Consider the following 20,394-nt stretch of genomic DNA (forward strand, 5'->3'; position numbering starts at 1 on the left):
CCGATCCTTGTTTAGTAGTCTGATACAACAAACTTTTGAGTTTCATTCTTGCTGGTCATATGTTTATTAGGCATTTTTGTTCTTCCCATTCAGTTGCTTGTCTTATTCTGTTGAAGGCAGGTAAGGCTGCTCTGGTACCTTATCTAATAGTTGTTGTTCATAATTGGGATGAGAAAATGAGTCTGAGCAAGATATTCAGCTGTTGGGGAGGTGAGTGGGGTATCATAACTGACCAACTCCTGTCTTCTCCAGTACCCCTCATCTCGCACACATATACACACTTTCCAGTGGGAATAATAATCAGGAGAGGGATCCTTGGCTAACTTTTTTTTCTGTTTCCCAAGCCCATGGTTGTAAAGCATTTTAAAGTGTTAAAATAAAGCCATTTTATTAATATTATCTACTGATAGATTTAAGAGTTTACTAATAATTTCTAGTTCATCTGTACACATTAGTTAGAGATTGCAGTGAATAGTTATGTAGGTGAAATGGTTTGATAAATAGACATACCATCAGATTAGTTACTGGCTGGCTGCAAGCTCTGTTACAAAGTTGTGACCAGTTTTAAATTCTGTGCCGAAATACATTTGTTTTTCTAAAATTTAGTTTTGTAAGTGTTGTAAAAGCAGAAGTGAGTTCCATTCCTTCCAAAGATTTATTATGCAAGTCTTTACAATTCTGGTGGCTTCACTGAACCCAAACCTCCATTATTACGAGAGCACAAGGTAATCTTGACAACTGTGCAAATTAATCTGAGCATAATTAGCATATAGTTAAAACCGGTAGCGGCAAGTAGAATGGTGGCATGATGAGTTGACAGGCATATATAAAAAGAAAGACTTTAGATATTTCATGACCTCAGAACATCTCCAAGCGCTTTACAGCTAACTTTTAAAGTGCAATCACTGTTGTAATATAGGTCAGCAAGAAGAATGATGACTTGTTGCGAGATAGGATATGGGTAGCAGAGTTTTGGATGGGCAGAAGTTTGTGGAGGGTAAAAGCGGAGAGGCTAGCCAGGAGAGCACTGGAATAACAGAGGCATGGATGAGGTTTTCAGCAGCAGATGGGCAGAGGCGGGTGATGTTATGGAGGTGGAAGTAAGTAGTCTTTGCAATGTAAAGCATATCGGGTTGGACGTTCAGCTCGGGGTCGAAGAGGACATGGAGGTTGTAAACAATCTGGTTCAATCTGAGACAGTGGCTGGGAAGGGGGATGGAATTAGTGGCAGGTCCAAAGATGATGGCTTTGGTCTTCCTAATGTTTAATTGGAGGAAATTGCTGCTCATCTAAGTCTGGATGTCAGACAAGCAGACTGACTGCATAAAGACAGTGAAGGAGTTGAGAGAGGTGGTGGAGAAGTAGGAGCTGGGTGTTGTCAGAATATATGTGGGAATATATGTGGAAGCTGACCACATTTCTGCAGGATGCAGATGAGAAGGAACCAAGGATAGGTCGTTCGGGAACTCCAGATTTGTGGATGGAATCCCAGATGAGGAGGGCAGTCACTGTTTGTTTGAACATAATAAGAACATAAGAATTAGGAACAGGAGTAGGCCATCTAGCCCCTCGAGCCTGCTCCGACATTCAACAAGATCATGGCTGATCTGGCCGTGGACTCAGCTCCACTTACCCGCCCGCTCTCCATAACCCTTAGTTCCCTTATTGGTTAAAAATCTATCTATTTGTGACTTGAATACATTCAATGAGCTAGCCTCAACTGCTTCCTTGGGCGGAGAATTCCACAGATTCACAACCCTCTGGGAGAAGAAATTCCTTCTCAACTCGGTTTTAAATTGGCTTCCCCGTATTTTGAGGCTGTGCCCCCTAGTTCTAGTCTCCCCGACCAGTGGAAACAACCTCTCTGCCTCTATCTTGTCTATCCCTTTCATTATTTTAAATGTTTCTATAAGATCACCCCTCATCCTTCTGAACTCCCAACGAGTAAAGACCCAGTCTACTCAATCTATCATCATAAGGTAACCCCCTTATCTCCGGAATCAGCCTAGTGAATCGTCTCTGTACCCCCTCCAAAGCTAGTATATCCTTCCTTAAGTAAGGTGACCAAAACTGCACGCAGTACTCCAGGTGCGGCCTCACCAATACCCTATACAGTTGCAGAAGGACCTCGCTGCTTTTATACTCCATCCCTCTCGCAATGAGTTTATAGATTTGCTTTATTATTAAGTTGCATGCAAGTGCTTAAAGATAAGGCCATTTTAGAGATGTGTCTTGTCTATACCTTTTAATTTAGAATGAAAAAAGGAAGCATTTTCTTTAGTTCTAAAATAAATAAAACAAATTAGGTTTATATTCTGAAATTCCAAATCAAAGGTTTGAGATTGTTTTAGCTCATTTGTATTTTGTCTATTTAAGATAGAATAAGTTGCAGCAGTGGCGTACACTTGGGTTCTCTAGGGGGGCATGATCGGGGTGGGAATCCATTGCAGAAAAAAATTCTTCTGAATTTTGTGTGTGCAAGATGACTTCTGCATTTGTCTTCATAAGAGATTTCACTTTAAAGTAATTAATGGTATGCAAAGTACTTTGGACAATTGAGTGATGCGATGGAGGCTGTATAAATTGAATTCATTGCTTTTGCACTGAAAAATGGTACACTCCTCCATTCCAGGCATCCAGTGACAGCATCTCTCGCTCTGGTATAATAGCCACATGCAAAGAAAAGCTTCATAAACCACGTCCAAAAATTTAACTTGGGTACAATCTCAAGAGCACCCTCTACTGAGAGAGTATGACATTTCCATTCTATCTTTCTCTTTGGCATTTCTGAGGTTGTTGGCTGAGTGAAAATTAGTCCTACATTATATCTTTTGATCGAGGCAGCTTCCTGGAAACTGGGATGAGACTGTCTGAACTAATTTTACGTAGTACTCTTGTATGGACCATTCTCTTAGCAGCAGACACAAGCTTAGACAAGTAAAGTTGAAAAGCTATGGTGACAAGTTGCATCTTGTTTGAATGGAAGGCTTAAAGGATAAATAGAGGGCAGGTGTCAGAACAGCTGGATGCGATATTTAACCAACAATGCAACTGAATGTTGTGTGTGTCTGTCATGACATTGGAGCTTGGCTTTGGATAAGTATATTTAATGTTTTTTATTGTGAGTACAAAAAATAAAGTCTATTAATTGAAAGTTGATTAATTTGAATTATATATTAATTTGAATTGAAATAGTGCAAAAAGCTCCTGCTGTTTTAATGAACTTATTTAGTTCAAATTACTGAATAATTAGATTTTTGTTCAAGCAGAAAATAATTTTAATTTAATAGGAATAGACTAATATATTTTGGTTCTTTAAACAGGTCAATAAATAGTAATAAAAGCAAATGTAGTAGATTAAGTTGATGTTGCATGCAGTAATTTTTTTTTTTAAATGATGGTTTTTCACATGAGTAAAAAGGATGGATTTTGTCACCTTGGCTGAGAGTGTACGGATCATTTTAATCAATTAGTTCAGACCTCCTGTTTGTGAGAGTGTGGTTATTGTTTAGCATATCATTTTCACTAGCATACACATGAAAGCAAAGCATCTTTCATAACATGTGCTATTATTGTATGGGACTGAAATAATTCTATTTAAAAAAAAACATCCAATTTCAATAAGGTGAGCAAAAATTTAACGAGTCAAAGAATAAGGAGAAGGCAATAACACTGGAGGAAATGAAAACCAGTGCGTGCCAGGAAGGGACGGAATCTAAGATTGACCCCTGGTTCTGGAACTCCCCAGCAACGGGAACATTCTTCCTGCCTCTAACCTGTCCAATCCCGTCAGAATTTTATATGATCACCTCTCATTCTTCTAAACTCCAGTGGATGCAAGCCCAGTTGATCCAGTCTTTCCTCATATGTCAGTCCTGCCATCCCGGGAATCAATCTCCCTCAATCGCAAGAACGTCCTTCCTCAGATTAGGAGACCAAAACTGAACAAAATATTGCAGGTGTGGCCTCACCAAGGCTCTGTACAACTGCAGTAAGACCTCCCTGCTCCTATACTCAAATCCCCTAGCTATGAAGGCCAACGTGCCATTTGTCTTCTTCACCGCCTGCTGTACCTGTATGCCAAACTTCAATGACTGATGTACCATGACACCCAGGTCTCGTTGCACCTTCCCTTTTCTAATCTGTCACCATTCAGATAATATTCTGTCTTCCTGTTTTTGCCACCAAAGTGGATAATCTCACATTTATCCACATTATACTGCATCTGCCATGCATTTGCCCATTCACCTAACCTGTCCAAATCACCCTGCAGCCTCTTCACGTCCTCCTCACAGCTCACACCGCCACCCAGCTTAGTGTCATCTGCAAACTTGGAGATATTACATTCATTTCCTTCATCTAAATCATTGATGTATATTGTAAATAGCTGGGGTCCCAGCACTGAACCCTGCGGCACCCCACTAGTCACTGCCTGCCATTCTGAAAAGGACCCGTTTATTCCCACTCTCTGGTTCCTGTCTGCCAACTAGTTCTCTATCCACGTCAGTACATTACCTCCAATACCATGTGCTTTAATTTTGCACACCAATCTCTTGTGCGGGACCTTGTCAAAAATCTTTTGAAAGTCCAAATACACCACATCCACTAGTTCTCCCTTGTCCACTCTGCTAGTTACATCCTCAAAAAATTCCAGAAGATTCGTCAAGCATGATTTCCCTTTCATAAATCCATGCTGACTTGGACCGATCCTGTCACTGCTTTCCAAATGCGCTGCTATTTCATCTTTAATAATTGATTCCAACATTTTCCCCACCACCGATGTCAGGCTAACCGGTCTGTAATTCCCTGTTTTCCCTCCCTCCTTTTTTAAAAAAGTGGTGTTACATTAGCTATCCTCCAATCCATAGGAACTAATCCAGAGTCAATAGAATGTTGGAAAATGATCACGAATGCATCCACTATTTCTAGGGCCACTTCCTTGAGTACTGTGGGATGCATCCCAATCAGACCCTGGGGATTTATCGGCCTTCAATCCCATCAATTTCCTCAACACAATTTCCTGACTAATAAGGAGTTCCTTCAGTTCCTCCTTTTAGGTAGACCCTCGAACCCCTAGTATTTCCGGAAGGTTATTTGTGTCTTCCTTAGTGAAGATAGATCCAAAGTATTTGTTCAGTTGGTCTGCCATTTCTTTGTTCCCCATTATAAATTCACCTGATTCTGACTGCAAGGGACCTACGTTGGTCTTCACTAATCTTTTTCTCTTCACATATCTATAGAAGCTTCTACAGTCAGTTTTTATGTTCCCTGCAAGCTTCCTCTCATACTCTATTTTCCTCCTAATTAAACCCTTTGTCTTCCTCTGCTGTATTCTAAATTTCTCCCAGTCCTCAGGTTTGCTGCTTTTTCTGGGCAATTTATATGCCTCTTCTTTGGATCTAACACTATCCCTAATTTCCCTTGCTAGCCATGGTTGAGCTACCTTCCCCGTTTATTTTTTACTCCAGACAGGGATGTACAATTGTTGAAGTTCATCCATGTAATCTATAAATGTCTGCCATTGCCTTTCCATTGTCAACCCTTTAAGTATCATTTGCCAGTCTATTCTCGCCAATTCACGTCACATACCATCGAAGTTACCTTTCCTTAAGTTGAGGACCTGAGTTTCTGAATTAACACTGTCACTCTCCATCTTAATAAAGAATTCTACCATATTATGGTCACTCTTCCCCAGGGGGCCTCGCACAACAAGATTGCTAATTAGTCCTCTCTCATTACACAGTACCCAGTCCCAATACCCAGTCTAGGATGGCCAACTCTCTAGTTGGTTCCTCAACATATTGGTATAGAAAGCCATCCCTAATACACTCCAGGAAATCCTCCTCCACTGCATTGCTACCAGCTTGGTTAGTCCAATCTATATGTAGATTAAAGTCGCCCATGATAACTGCTGTACCTTTATTGCACGCATCCCTAATTTCCTGTTTGATGCCATCCCGAACCTCACTGCTACTGTTTGGTGGTCTGTACACAACTCCCATAAGGAATAATAATGGGAAAAACTCACTGGTGGGTATAGTCTATAGGCCCCCTAACAGTAGCTACACTGTTGGACGGAGTATAAATCAAGAAATAATGGAGGCTTGTAAAAAAGGAACGGCAATAATCATAGGCGATTTTAACCTTCATATTGATTGGACAAAGCAAATTGGTCAGGGTAGCCTTGAGGAACACTTCATGTATGGGCTCAAAATTGGCCAGGAGTTGCTCCATTTTTTTTTGGAGCAACTTGATTTTTCTGGAGTATCTTAAAAATCCCCATTTTGCACATTCAATTTGCGGGGGTGTAAGTGAGTTAACTACGATTTTTTTAGTTTAGTTTAGTTTTTCCCAAAAGGGGGCATTACCAGCCACTTTTTGTTTGCAATGATTATACTGGGCCAAAATTGAGCATTTTATCTAAATAATGTCTACTTCAATAAATAAGATGTTCTCTCAGTGTTCCTCCGTTACTTATGTTGTTCTTTCACAATAGCATCAGGTGAACAGGCTTGACAAATGGTCACCACTATTCACAAGAGACAAAACATATTTACATAATTTAAAAAAATATCCAGAAGTCCAGGAAAATGACAAGCCATTAAGAAACTTCAAAAATAGCTACAGTGCATAAAATTTCAAACCTGAGCTTGATCGCACCAGGAGGCCACTCAGCCAGGGATAGGGGTGGGCATTGAGTCCCACACACAGTGGCTGCAGCACGCACACAGAGAGGCTGGGGGCGAGGAGCTATGGCACATGCGCGGACACTCCACTGCGCATGTGCAGACATCCCAGCACTGTTTTCAGCGCAGGACGCTGGCTCCGCCCCGACTCGACTGGCCACGCTGCGCGAAGACCGTGGAGAGGCCGGACAGTGGCCAAAGCCGGGGGGGGTGATTTTTTTTCGCCGCACTTATCAACGGAGAAAAGCGCCGCATCTCCGGTAAGTGCGCCGAAAAAAGGGATGGGCCAAATTTGAGCCCATAGAGTGTATCCGGGATAGTTTCCTTGAACAGTATGTTGCAGAACCAACCAGAGAGCAGGCTATCTTAGATCTGGTACTGTGTAATGAGACAGGATTAATAAATGATCTCCAAGTAAAGGATCTTCTCGGAATGAGTGACCATAACATGGTTGAATTTCAAATTAAGTTGGAGGGTGAAAGTTGGATCTCAAACCAGTGTCCTAAGCTTAAATAAAAGAGGGATGAGGGCAGAGTGGCTAAAGTGGACTGGGAAAATAGACTAAAGAATGGGACGGTTAATGAGCAGTGGCAGACATTTAAGGAGATATTTCATAACTCGCAACAAAAATATATCCCAATGAGAAGGAAAGACTAAGAGAAGGGATAACCATCCGTGGCAAACTAAGGATATAAGAGATGGCATCAAATTGAAAACCAGGGCATACAATGTGGCCAAGACTAGTGGGAGGCCAGAGGATTGGGAAACTTTTAAAAGCCAGCAAAGAACGACTTAAAAAAAATGATAAAGTGAGGGAAGATAGATTATGAAAGTAAACTAGCACAAAATATAAAAACAGATAGCAAGAGTTTCTACAGGTACATCAAAAGGAAAAGAGTGGCTAAAGTAAATGTTGCTCCCCTAGAGGATGAGACTGGAGAATTAATAATGGAGAACAGGGAAATGGCAGAGACGTTGAACAAATATTTTGTATCGGTCTTCACAGTAGAAGAGACTCAAAACATTCCAATAGTGGATAATCAAGGGGCTAACTGGAGGGAGGAACTAAATACTATCACTATCACTAATGAAATAGTATTAGGTAAAATAATGGGATTAAGGCAGACATGTCCCTGGACTTGATGGCTTACATCCTAGGGTCTTAAAAGAAGTGCTGCAGAGATAGTGGATGCATTGGTTATAATCTACCAAAATTCCCTGGATTCTGGGGCAGTCCCAGCAGATTGGAAAACCACAAATGTAATTTTTAAAAAAGAGGCAGACAGAAAGCAGGAAACTATAGACCAGTTAACCTAACATCTGTCGTTGGGAAAATGCCGGAGTCCATTATTAAGGAAGCAGTAACGGGACATATGGAAAAGCATAATTCAGTCAAGCAGAGTCAGCATGATTTTAGGAAAGGGAGATCATGTTTGACAAATTTGCTGAAGTTCTTTGAGAATGTAACGAGCAGGGTGGATAAGGGACAGCCAATGGATGTGGTGTATTTGGATTTCCAGAAGACATTCAATAAGGTGCCACATAAAAGGTTATTGCACAAGGTAAAAGTTCATGGGGTTGGGGGTAATATATTAGCATCGATAGAGGATTGGCTAACAGAGAGAAAACAGAGATTCGGGATAAATGGGTCATTTTCCGGTTGGCAAACAGTAACTAGTGGGGTGCCGCAGGGATTGGTGCTGGGTCCTCAATTATTTACAATCTACATTAATGACTTGGATGAAGGGACTGAGTGTAATGTAGCCAAGTTGGCTGATAATACAAAGATGGGTGGGAAAGCAAATTATGAGGAGGGCTCAAAAAATCTGAAAAGGCTAAGTGAGTGGGCAAAAATTTGTCAGATGGAGTATTATGTGGGAAAATGTGAGGTTATCCACTTCGGCAGAAATAATAGAAAAGCAAATTAAAAATTGCGAGGTGCTGCAGTACAAAGGGAGCTTGGGGGTCCTTGTGCATGAAATATGCAGGTACAGCAAGTAATCAGGAAGGCAAATGGAATGTTGACCTTTATTGCAAGGGGGATAGGGTATAAAAGCAGAGAAGTCCTGTTACAGCTGTACAGGGTATTGATGAGGCCACACCTAGAGTACTATGTACAGTTTTGGTTTCTGTATTAAGGAAGGATATACTTACATTAAAGGCTGTTCAGAGAAGGTTCACTGGGTTGATTCTGGAGATGAGGGGATTGACTTATGGAGATAGGTTGGGCCTATACTCATTGGAGTTCAGAAGAATGAGAGGTGATCTTCTCAAAACTTATAAGCTAATGAGGGGGCTCGACAAGGTGGATGCAGAGAGGATATTTCCACTCATAGGGGAAACTAAAACTAGGGGACGTAGTCTCAGAATAAGGGGCTGCCCATTTAAAACTGAGATGAGGAGGAATTTCCTCTGTGGGTTGTAAATCTATGGAATTCTCTGTCCCAGACAGCTGTGGAGGCTGGGTCATTGAATATATTTAAGGCGGAGATAGACAAATTTTGAGCGATAAGGGAATAAAGGGTTATGGGGAGCAGGCAGGGAAGTGAAGCTGAGTCCATGATCAGATCAGCCATGATCTTATTTAATGGCGGAGCAGGCTCGAGGGGCCAGGTGGCCTACTCCTGCTCCTATTTCTTATGTTCTTATGTTCTTATGTTCATTGGTGTTAATTCATTGGGGCACAATGCACACTTGGAAAAGGAGTTAAAGGGGTACGGGAACAGGATGGGAAAATGTGAATTGAACAGTTTGCTCGCATGGAGAGTAAAAACCGACACTGGTTGGGCCGAATGTCTTGATCGTCTGTTGTAACTTCTGTGTAAATATTCTGATGATGATGATGTAAATGTTCTGAATGCAAACCACAAAAAGGTAGACACTTTTTTAGTTGAAAAGTCCAGGTCAAGGGACAAGGCCGTTAGTGCACAACGACACCTAAGATTGAAAAGAATCAAGGAGAAGAGTAGGCAGATTAAGAAGCAATGATTAGGTGACAACAAAGTTTAGATTTTGTCCTGGCTAATATTTATCGCTCAATTAACATAGCAAAAACAAATTATCTTGCCATTATCACACTGCTGTTTGTGGGAACTTGCTGCGCGCAAGTTGGCTACCGCGTTTCCTACATTACAACAGTGACTGCACTTCAAAAAGTACAGTTTGAACCTATCTTATCCGGCGCCCTCGGGATCTGCCCTGTGCCAAATAAGGGATTTTGCCGGACGTGGGGTGGTCATATGTTATAAGGGGAGCAATGCTATACAAACTGTTTTTACAACTTCATTGGTCAAAACACAGCATGTTTTTATATCTGTGCCATAGCGACCAAGTATACACATTATTGTGTAATTAAGGGTAATTTTTACAACTTTCATCACTGCCATACTCCCAGCCCCAGCCTGCCCACCCCACTATCCCCGATAAAAGCAAAGTACTGGAAAGGTAAGCAAAGTTACGATTATCTGCATGTTTTGGACGTTCCCCGGTGCTCGGGGATATCAGGACTGGCTGGCTGGGGGCTGGGAGTACGGCAGCGAGGAAGGCCGCAGCGGGGGGTGGAATAATCGGCGGTGGAAGAGATCATCAACACCAGTCATATTTTTTCATTCCTCATCTGTTTCTCAGTAAGAAAAAGCAATTTGCGGAGTAGGACTGCCGGTCCGGCGGAGTTTGCAGCGGAGCGTGGCGGTCGGGGATATCGGGGTTTGGGCAGGCTGGGGGCTGGGAGTGCGACAGCGAGGAAGGCCGCGGGGGAGTTCGACGGAAGTGGAAGAGATCGCGGAGCCGAGAGTCCAGCGGTGTTTGCGGTGAAGCGGTCGGGAATATCGGGGCTGGGGGCTGGGAGTGCGGCAGAGAGATCTTTGGAGGGGTGGGGAGGCAGTGGATCGCGGTGTCAGGCCAGCGATTGCAGAAGTCGACTTCAATTTGTTCATGTTGGAGGGCCTGGCTGCATTCTGCGCATGCGCCCCCCGGTGTCGGGAATGATATCGAAAGAGGGGTGGTGCCGGATAAGGGAATCCCAGAAAAGGGCGGTCCAACCTGTACTTAATTGGCTGGAAAGCGCTTTGGGATGTCCGGTGGTCATGAAAGGTGCTATATAAATGCAAGTCTTTCTTTAAAAGCTAGAATGATTGTAGGAGGAAGGGAAATATTAAGGAGGTAACCAGTTCCACGGTGTGAGGTCCTAGGAAAGAATGAGAGCAGTAAGACTGTGCGTTGAATCCTGATTTGAACTTGCGGTGGATGCAGGAAGGAGAGGGCACACATATGGTGCCGTATTTTGAGTTTAGATGGAACAATTAATATTGATGCTGTTCCAATATTAATAAATATTAATATTGCTTTATAATTAAAGGCATAAGAGTACAAAAACAAGGAAGTTATGGCAAACTTTTAGAAGTGACTGGTTAGGCCTCAGCTGGAGTATTGTGTCCAATTCTGGGCACCACACTTTCGGAACGGTGTCAAAGCCTTGGAGAGGGTGCAGAGGAGATTTACCAGAATGGTACCAGGGCTGCAGGACTTCACTTATGGGGAGAGACTGGAGAAGCTGGAGGCGTTGAACATTATTGCATTGTCCAAGCCCGACTCAGCTTTCTGTTCCTTACCAAAATTGTTGTCTTCTCTCTCAGTGCTCACCTCTGCCCCACCTCTCAACTACAACAAAATCTCTGTGCTTTTAACCCCACATGGTTTTATTGTTATACAACTACTATATTAGTTTTCATTGTGTTGCACTTTATGAAATGTGTGATCTATGGCATATCCCACATGGTATTGACTGCAACTTGTTGACTATTTTGTCACTTGTTGTGCAGTAGTGAAGATAGTAAGTAGCCTGATGTGCATTAAATTCACATTTCTTACAGTTTTATTAAGGAGTGGAGATGTGCGGTGTTTCTGTCTCTTTTTAAATAAACATGTTGCTCGTGTTCAAAGGAGCCATTTGAAATAATACAGAATGTGAGAGGAGATTCTATCTTTCACCTCAGCTAAGACTGGAGGCGTGGAACCCTATTGTACTGTTCAAGCCGACTCAGCTTTCTGTTCCTTACCAACACTGTTGTCTTCTCACCTCTGCCCCACCTCTCGACTACAACAAAATCTCTGTGCTTTTAACCCCACATGGTTTGACTTCTTTATATTCTCCTAATCTGCCTCCATCCTCTAGAAATTCAAACTCATTTAGACTGAGATAGCCGATATCATAACTGGCTCAGGGTGTTATACTCCTATCTGCACTATTCTCAGTTCCTGCATATTCTCTCTGTCCCTGCAAATGAACTTTCAGATATTAAATTACTTTCAAATATACCTCCATGGCCTCTCTTGACCCTCTGATCTTCCAACACTGGTTACTCCTTGTTACTATTCTGTTGACAGCTGCTTGTTTATGCACTATGTCCCTTCCCTCTGGAACTCGCATAATTTCTCCATCCTGTCACCGGCCTTCCGACTTTCAAAACCTCCTCAAAACACTTCTGTTTGACACTGCCTCCCCCCCGCCATCCTCGCCACAACCCTTCTATTTTCTCCTTTGTTCCTTCTGCTATTGTTTCTCCTTTTAACATTCTGTTTTTCCTCCATTCCATAAAGCACTGTAATATCTCCCTGAACATGAGCGCTACAGAAATCTAAATTGATCCAATTTTCCCTCTTTTCAAGAGCCTCTGAACAACTACAGGTTTTTAAAAAAATAATATATATAACTTCAATCTCACATTTATCTTAGTTTATTTGATGTGCTACAACCCAACGCTTCCTGGGCACACAGCGATCCTGAAATCCTAGGAAATTTAGCTAGTCCTCATGCATTTAGAATTTGGCTGAATCAGGTCTAGGGGTAACGTGATAGCAATCACATAATGTTACAAATGGCAGGTATAAATACAGCTGCATTATAACTAGGCAGGGCGTGACTGATTAAAATTCACACCAGATTTAACATTTAAATGCCTGTTCCCTCAGGTTTTAGGATTTCAAAAATAAATATGATTGGTGTTAATTTTAAGAAAATTTGATCTATCTCTCTGTCAGGAAATTACATTTTATTGAGGATTGAATTGTAGGATTTTTTTCTCTGGGTAAAAGTGGTTATATTTTCAGAGCAACAGCTATTATAGCCGATGTAATAGATTGCTTTTATCACAGGAATGATCAAACTAAATATATCAATAAAATTACTGCACATTCTCATGGATTTTGGGAAGTTTGTTGTAACGTTACTTGGAAGCAAAATTAACCAAAATATAAATGGTCGCAGTTTTGAAATTGACTTGTGTGGTACGCACCATTGCACTACCCAAATCCTTGTGAAAATCATGAATTCTATACTTCTGGTCTTCATATATATTCTCCATATAATTGTGGTATAAAGCACAAATATATGGAGTCTTGGTGAATGGAAACTTAGAGATTAAATTTGTATGATGAAACAACTTCTGCTAATAGGGATTGTGTTGTCAACCTATAAACTGACTTTCTTCAAAACTTAATATACAGGGATCTGATGATTGTCTGGTGAAGATCTGGACAACAGATGACGGCAGGCTACTGGCAACTTTGCGAGGACATTCTGCTGAAATCTCGGACATGGCAGTTAACTATGAAAACACCATGATTGCTGCAGGCAGCTGTGATAAAATCATCCGGGTTTGGTGCCTTCGGACTTGTGCACCCTTGGCTGTTCTACAGGGTCACACTGCATCCATCACATCCTTGCAGGTAAAGAGAACCTTTGATCGTACCAATAATTAGGGCTATCAATTAATCGCAGTTAACTTCTGCAATTAATGCGTTTAGTTTTTGGTGATTTTTTTTTTAAATGCCATAACCACGGAAGTTGGGCGGAGAGACAAACTAGCAGTGCCTGCCCTATAATGCATATTAGCTGCAGGTGTCTACAGCAGATAGTACAGATTTGCATATTTGTTCATCTGGAGCTTATCAAAAGAATACCCCATAGTCATTGTTGGATAGGTGTGGCAGTGCCTGCAGATATGGTTGTTGGCATCTTGGTGGTGCCACAATTAGCCTATGCTGGTTGTTGATCACCTTTGCACATTGTACCACTGAAAGCATGACATACTTTGGGTGCATATCATATCTGTGCCATCAGGCTGCTGTCACAGCATCCCTTTGGAGTTGAAGCCTTCACATTTACTAATCTTCTGCCAAAGCTTGGAATGTGAGTGTCTATCCATCGGTACAGGTGTGAGGGTACCAGCAAGTGTGCACAGAACACCTCTAGTGCATCTTGACGTGCCAAGCATCCCTCCTCCTCTGTTCTGCCTCTTCCTCCTCCTGAAGAAAGCTCACATATATGGACATTCCCACTGGGAAACCAATTAATGGAACTGCAAGAAAAACAAACAACATGGCAATTACTACCACAGCCTCATGAATGCCTGAATGGTGGAAGAAAGGTAACAAAAAACATTATGAAAAATTATGCAAAAGTGCTCTTAACACTGCTAACTGACTCTTACAATGCTCTTTAAATGAACTTCTGTCTGCAGTTGATCACCTGATAATCCTGCATGCCTGTTGTTTTTCGGCACTATTTATACCTGGCATCCGGCACTTTAAAATACTGGAAAATAATGTGTGGATGAAATTACGTCATCCCACCCTCTATTTTAATGTTTTAATGATGGTCCTACCTGAAGCAGCTGAGAGTTTTCTGACCCCATTTAAGTGCCGGTGGAAAGGTGTGCAAAATGCAAAAGTCTTCCACCCCTTTTGCAGTCCATTACGCATTGTGCGTGCCAGTTTTACGGAGTGTAATAGACATGAAAATTGGGGTAATTCTTGGAATACTTAACCATAATAGTTACCAGATCCATTTTAAAGCAACAACCTAAGTTGTGGTTCTTAAAACTTTGCCCCAAAAACCTAACTTTTTGATGTATCAAATGCATGCTGACATATTTATCTTAATAGTTCCTGGAGTTCAAAATAGCAGTCTTGGCAATGCTAAGGAAAATTCATTATTTTCATTTGTGCACAGTTTCTGGCTATCAAGTAGCATTTTGTAAAACAAATTTTAATTATGGATACATCTAAAAGACGCAACATTCCTTAAATACGTGGGACCATTACGTAAGAACATAAGAAATAGTAGCAAGAGTAGTCCATTTGGCTCCTCAAACCTGCTCCGCCATTCAGTAAGATCATGGCTGATGTGATCATGGACTCAGCTCCACTTCCCTGCCCGCTCCCCATAACCCTTTACTCCCTCATCACTCAAAAATCTGTCCAGCTCCGCCTTAAATATATTCAATGACCGACCCTCCACATCTCTCTGGGACAGAGAATTCCACAGATTTACAACCCTCAGAGAAGAAATTCCTCCTCATTTCCATTTTAAATGGGCAACCCCTTATTCTGAAACTATGCCCCCTAGTTCTAGATTCCCCCACGTGGGGAAACATCCTCTCTGCATTTATCCTGTCAAGCCCCATCAGAATCTTATACTTTTCAATAAGATCACCTCTCATTCCTCGAAACTCCAATGAGTATAGGCCCAACCTACTCAACATTTCTGCATGAGACAACCCCCTCATCTCAGGAATCAACTGCGTGAAGCTTCTCTGAACTGCCTCCAATGCAAGTATATCCTTCCTTAAATAAGGAGACCGAAACTGTACACAGTACTCCAGGTGTGGTCTCACCAATACCCTGTACAGTTGTAGCAAGACTTACCTACTTTTATACTCCATCCCCCTTGCAATAAAGGTCAACATTCCATTTGCCTTCATAATTACTTGCTGTACCTGCATACTAACTTTTTGTGTTTCATGCACAAGGACCCCCAGATCCCTCTGGACCGCAGCATTTTGTAATCTCGCCCCATTTAAATAATAATCACACATGCATGTTGCAGCCCAATTACATCATTGAGACCTGACTGTAATTTTAAACTCGGGCCTGAGCGGGAAATCTGCCTGGAGCTATAGAGGACTTCAGGAATAAGGCACTTGCAGTCATTTTAAAACTATAGGGAACTAATTTTGTGTATTCATGTGGAGTCAGGATGTCAATATTTTATTTTTTACCCATAAAAATGTGTTCATAGTTAATCTTATTATGCATGTGGTTGATACAATGAATGCCTCATTATTTCAATAAAGGTTCCTTTACTTGCTTCAGGTAATACTTGAGTAACTGGTTAATTTAAAATCTAATAACTACTGATGGAATCATAGAATGATACAGCACAGAATGAGGCCATTCGGCCCCATCGTGCCTGTGCCAGCTCTTGGGAGAGCTATCCAATTTTTTTCCCCCAGAGCCCTGTAAATGTTTCCCTTAAAGTATTTACCCAGTTCTCTTTTGAATGTTACTATTGAATCTGCTTCCACCACCCTTTCAGGCAGTGCATTCTAGATCATCATGATTAGCTGCTTAGAAAGAAATGTTTGCTCATGTCGCTTCTGGTTCTTTTGCTAATCTGTGTCCTCTAGTTACTGACCCTTCTGCCACTGGAAACAATTTCTCCTTATCTACTCTTTCAAAACCAGTCATGATTTTGAAATCTCAACTTTCTCTGCTCTAAGGTCTCTCCACATAACTGAAGTCCTTCATCCCTGTACCATTCTAGTAAATCTCTTCTGCACCCTCTCTAAGGTCTTTACTGCATTTCCGAGTTATGTATCATGTGCAAACTTTACAATCATGCCCTGTATATCCAAGTCTAGGTCATTAATATATATCCAAAAGAGCAGTGTCCTAATACCAACCCCTGGAGAACACCACTCTATAGTTGCCTCCCATCTGAAAAACAATCATTCACCACTACTCTCTGCTTTCTGTCCCTTAGCTAATTTTGTATCCATGCTGCCACTGTACCTTTAATCACATGGACCTTAGTTTTGCTAACAAGTCTATTATGTGGTACTTTGTCAAACATCTTTTGAAAGCCCATATACACAACTTTAACTGCACTACCCTCATCAACCCACTCTGTTACTTCATCAAAGAACTTGATCAAGTTAGTCAAACATAATTTCTCTTTAACAAATCTGCGCTGACTTTCATTTATTATCCCATACTTTTCCAAATGCCAATTAATTTTGTCCTAGATTATTGTGTCTGAAAGTTTCCCCAGCACCGACATTAGGCTGACTGGCTTGTAATTGCTGGGTTTATCCCTCGCCCCCTTTTTGTACAGGGGTGGATAACATTTTCAATTCTCCAGTCCTCTGACACCATCCCCATATCCAAGGAGGATTTGAAGATTGTGGCCAGAGCATCTGCAATTTCAACCCTTACTTTTCTCAGTAACCTAGGTGCATCCCATCCAGACCAGGTGACTTTTCTCCTTTGAGGACTGCTAACCTTTTCACTAGCTCCTCTTTATCTATTTTTATCCTATCCAATATCACTATTGCCTCCTTTGCTGCTACATTAGCAGCCACTGCGGTAACTACAGAAGAATCTCCCTGCTGTGGGAAAGTCATGGCAAGAATCCTCCTCACCCGTCTTCTTCCTGTGGCTGGAGAGCTCCTCCCAGAGTCATAATACGGATTCCGTCTACTGAGGGGTACAACAGACATGACCTTCACCGTGCAACACTACAAGGGAAATGCAGGGAACAGCACCAACCCTTGTACATGGCCTTCTTTGACCTCATAAAGGCCTTTGACAGTGTGAACCATGAGGGACTATGGAGCGTCCTCCTCCGTTTCGGCTGCCGCCAAAAGTTTGTCACCATCATCCACCTGCTCCACGACGACATGCAAGCCGTGATCCTGACCAATGAATCCACCACAGACCCAACCCACGTCCGGACCGCGATCAAGCAGGGCTGCTTCATTGCACCAACGCTCTTCTCGATCTTCCTTGCTGCAATGCTCAATCTCACTATCAACAAGCTCCCCGCTGGAGTGGAACGAAACTATAGAACCAATGGGAACCTGTTCAACCTATGTCGCCTCCAGGCTAGATCCAAGGTCATCCTATCCTCTGTAATCGAACCGCAGTACACAGGCGACGCTTGTGTCTGAGCACTCTCGGAGGCCGAACTCCAAACCATCGTCAACACCTTTACCGAGGCGTATGAGAGCATGGATCTTACGCTAAACATCCGTAAGACAAAGGTCCTCCACCAACCTGACCCTGCCACACAGCACTGCCCCCTGTTCATCAAAATCCACGGCTCGGCCTTGGACAATGTGGACCATTTTCCATACCTCGGGAGTCTACTATCAGCAAGGGCAGACATTGATGACTAGGTCCAACACTGCCCCCAGTGTGCCAGCGCAGCCTTCGGTTGCCTGAGGAAGAGAGTGTTTGAATACCAAGGACCTCAAATCTGGTACCAAGCTTATGGTTTACAGGGCAGTAGTGATACCTGCCCTCCTATATGGCTCAGAGACGTGGACCATATACAGCAGGCACCTCAAAGCTCTGGAGAAGTACCACCAGCACTGCCTCCGCAAGATCCCGCAAATCCACTGGGAAGATAGATGCACCAATGTCCATGTCCTCGCCCAGGCCAACATCCTCCGTATCGAAGCACTGACCACACTCAACCAGCTCTGTTGGGCGGGCCACATCATCCGCCTGTCCGACACGAGACTCCCTAAGAAAGCGCTCTACTCAGAATTCCTGCACGCCAAGCGAGCCCCAGGTGGGCAGAGGAAACGCTTCAAGGACACCCTCAAAGCCTCCTTGATAAAGTACAACATCCCCACCGGTACCTGGGAGTCCCTGGCCCAAGACCACCGAAAGTGAAGGAAGAGCATCCGCTGAGCACCTCGTGTCTCGTCGCTGAGAGCATGCAGAAATCAAGTGCAGACAGCGGAAGGAGTGTGCGGCAAACCAGGCTTCCCACCCACCCTTTCCTTCAACCACTGTCTGCCCCACCTGTTAGAGATTGTAATTCCCATATTGGACTGTACAGCCACCTGAGAACTCACTTTGAGTGGAAGCAAGTCTACGAGGGACTGCCTATGATGATGATGAGCAGCGTTCCTCTTCTCTAATGAAGACAGATGGCAAGTACTCATTTGGTAGCTCAGCATGCTCTGTCTCCACAAGAAGATTTTTTTGGCCCTAATGGACCCACTCTTCCTTTGACTACCCTTTTACTATATATGTGTTTATAAAAGGCTTTTGGGTTCCCTTTTATATTGGCCTCTAATCTTATCTCATACTCTCTCTTTGCCCCTCTTATTCCCTTTTTAGATCTCCCCTGTACTTTTTATATTCAACTAGGTTCTCTGCTCTGCAGGTTGAACCTCCCTTATCCAGAACTCCCTTATCCGGAACCTTTCCTCATCCAGAACCATTCCCGCCCACTGGGTGGCGCATGTGCAGAACTCTGACATGAACAGATTGAAGTCCTTCCTCGCTGCCGACTCCCACAATCGCTGGCCTGACCCCGCGATCCATCGCCCCCCACAATTTCTCTGCTGCACTCCCAGCCCCAAGCCAGGCAGCCCCGATATCCCCTTGCTCAATATCTGTACCATCCAATTTAACGTGACCACCCCTCGTCTGGAAAAATCCCTTATCCGGAACAGGCCAAATCTCGAGGGTTCTGGATAAGACAGGTTCAACTTGTATTATGAACCTTACAATTGTCATAAGTCTCCCTTTACTGTTTGAAATAAGCTTTGGATGCACTTCCTTTCTCCCACATGGGAATGTGTCTACCATATATCCAGACCATCTCCTCTTTGAATTACTGTTTTATCTACCAATTTTTTGATTCCATTCTACCTGGCCCAGGTCCCTTTTCAAGTCAGTGAAGTTAGCCCTCCTCTATTTAAGTATATTTATGCGTGATTGCACCTTGTCCTTTGTCATAACTATTCTAAACCTGACGATATTATGATCACCGTTCCCCAAATACTCTCCCACTGAAAAATGCTCCAGTGCCCCATGCTGCATTTCCCAGAACTAGATCCAGCATTGTTTGCTTCATTGTTGGGCTGGAAACCTATTGATCAAGAACATTCTCTTTTACACATTTCAGGAATTCCTCCCCCTTTTTGCCCATATCCAGTCTATATTAGGATAATTGAAGTCTCTCATTATCATTACTCAGTAGTTCTTGCATCTTTCTGTAATTTGCCAGTTAGATCTGATTTAACTATTGTAATGTCTTTAGATGTTGGTAGAAAACGAATCGAGTACCTATTTGACTGTAGAAAACTGAATTGTGACAAGGAGCACTTATTTGAATATCTGATCTGTCAACTTCATGCACTTAGCATGACCACTTTGGCAACAAGGAGTCCTTTTTATTCCAGTGAGGGAGTCCCGAGAAGTCATTTCTGGATCTAAGGAATATAGTAGCTTTGTCAATTTCTCACTCCTAAATCAGGGAGAATACTGACAGCAAATAACAATAGAGGTTTTTGCAAGACCAGTAAACACATTGAGCAAACTTGAAATCTGACAAGTTTGATAAATACTGTAATTTTACCTTCACTCTCTCATAATGCTATAGCTAAAAACCTTCCAATGGCTTCCAATACTGTAGCTAAAAACCTTTCAACTCTTGGCGGCCTATGGATGCCTTTTACTGAGTTTTAAAAAAAGAGGTTATACCATTTTGGAAAAATTAGCATGATATCCTGAAGACACAAGCTGGGAATAACGGAATAGAATTTGATTTCAAATTCAGGTTAGTGCTTATGGGTTAGGGAAGGGACAATTGAGTTTCTGCTGTTCATCCTGCTGGAAGCATGCAAGT

General features: G+C 42.5%; 1 protein-coding gene across 2 annotated transcripts in view; it reads left to right on the top strand.

Moving 5' to 3' along the window:
- The window catches only part of phip (pleckstrin homology domain interacting protein), a 249,777-nt gene that overhangs the window by 63,321 nt on the left and 166,062 nt on the right, over positions 1-20,394 (top strand). For both annotated transcript variants that reach the window (XM_070885586.1, XM_070885587.1), the window contains one exon: positions 13,191-13,412. In XM_070885586.1, coding sequence (XP_070741687.1) covers positions 13,191-13,412 — 222 coding nt within the window. The remainder of the gene's footprint in view (positions 1-13,190; positions 13,413-20,394) is intronic.

The sequence above is a fragment of the Pristiophorus japonicus genome, chromosome 7 (assembly GCF_044704955.1).
Source record: "Pristiophorus japonicus isolate sPriJap1 chromosome 7, sPriJap1.hap1, whole genome shotgun sequence".
In the NCBI taxonomy this organism is placed as follows: Eukaryota; Metazoa; Chordata; class Chondrichthyes; family Pristiophoridae; genus Pristiophorus; species Pristiophorus japonicus.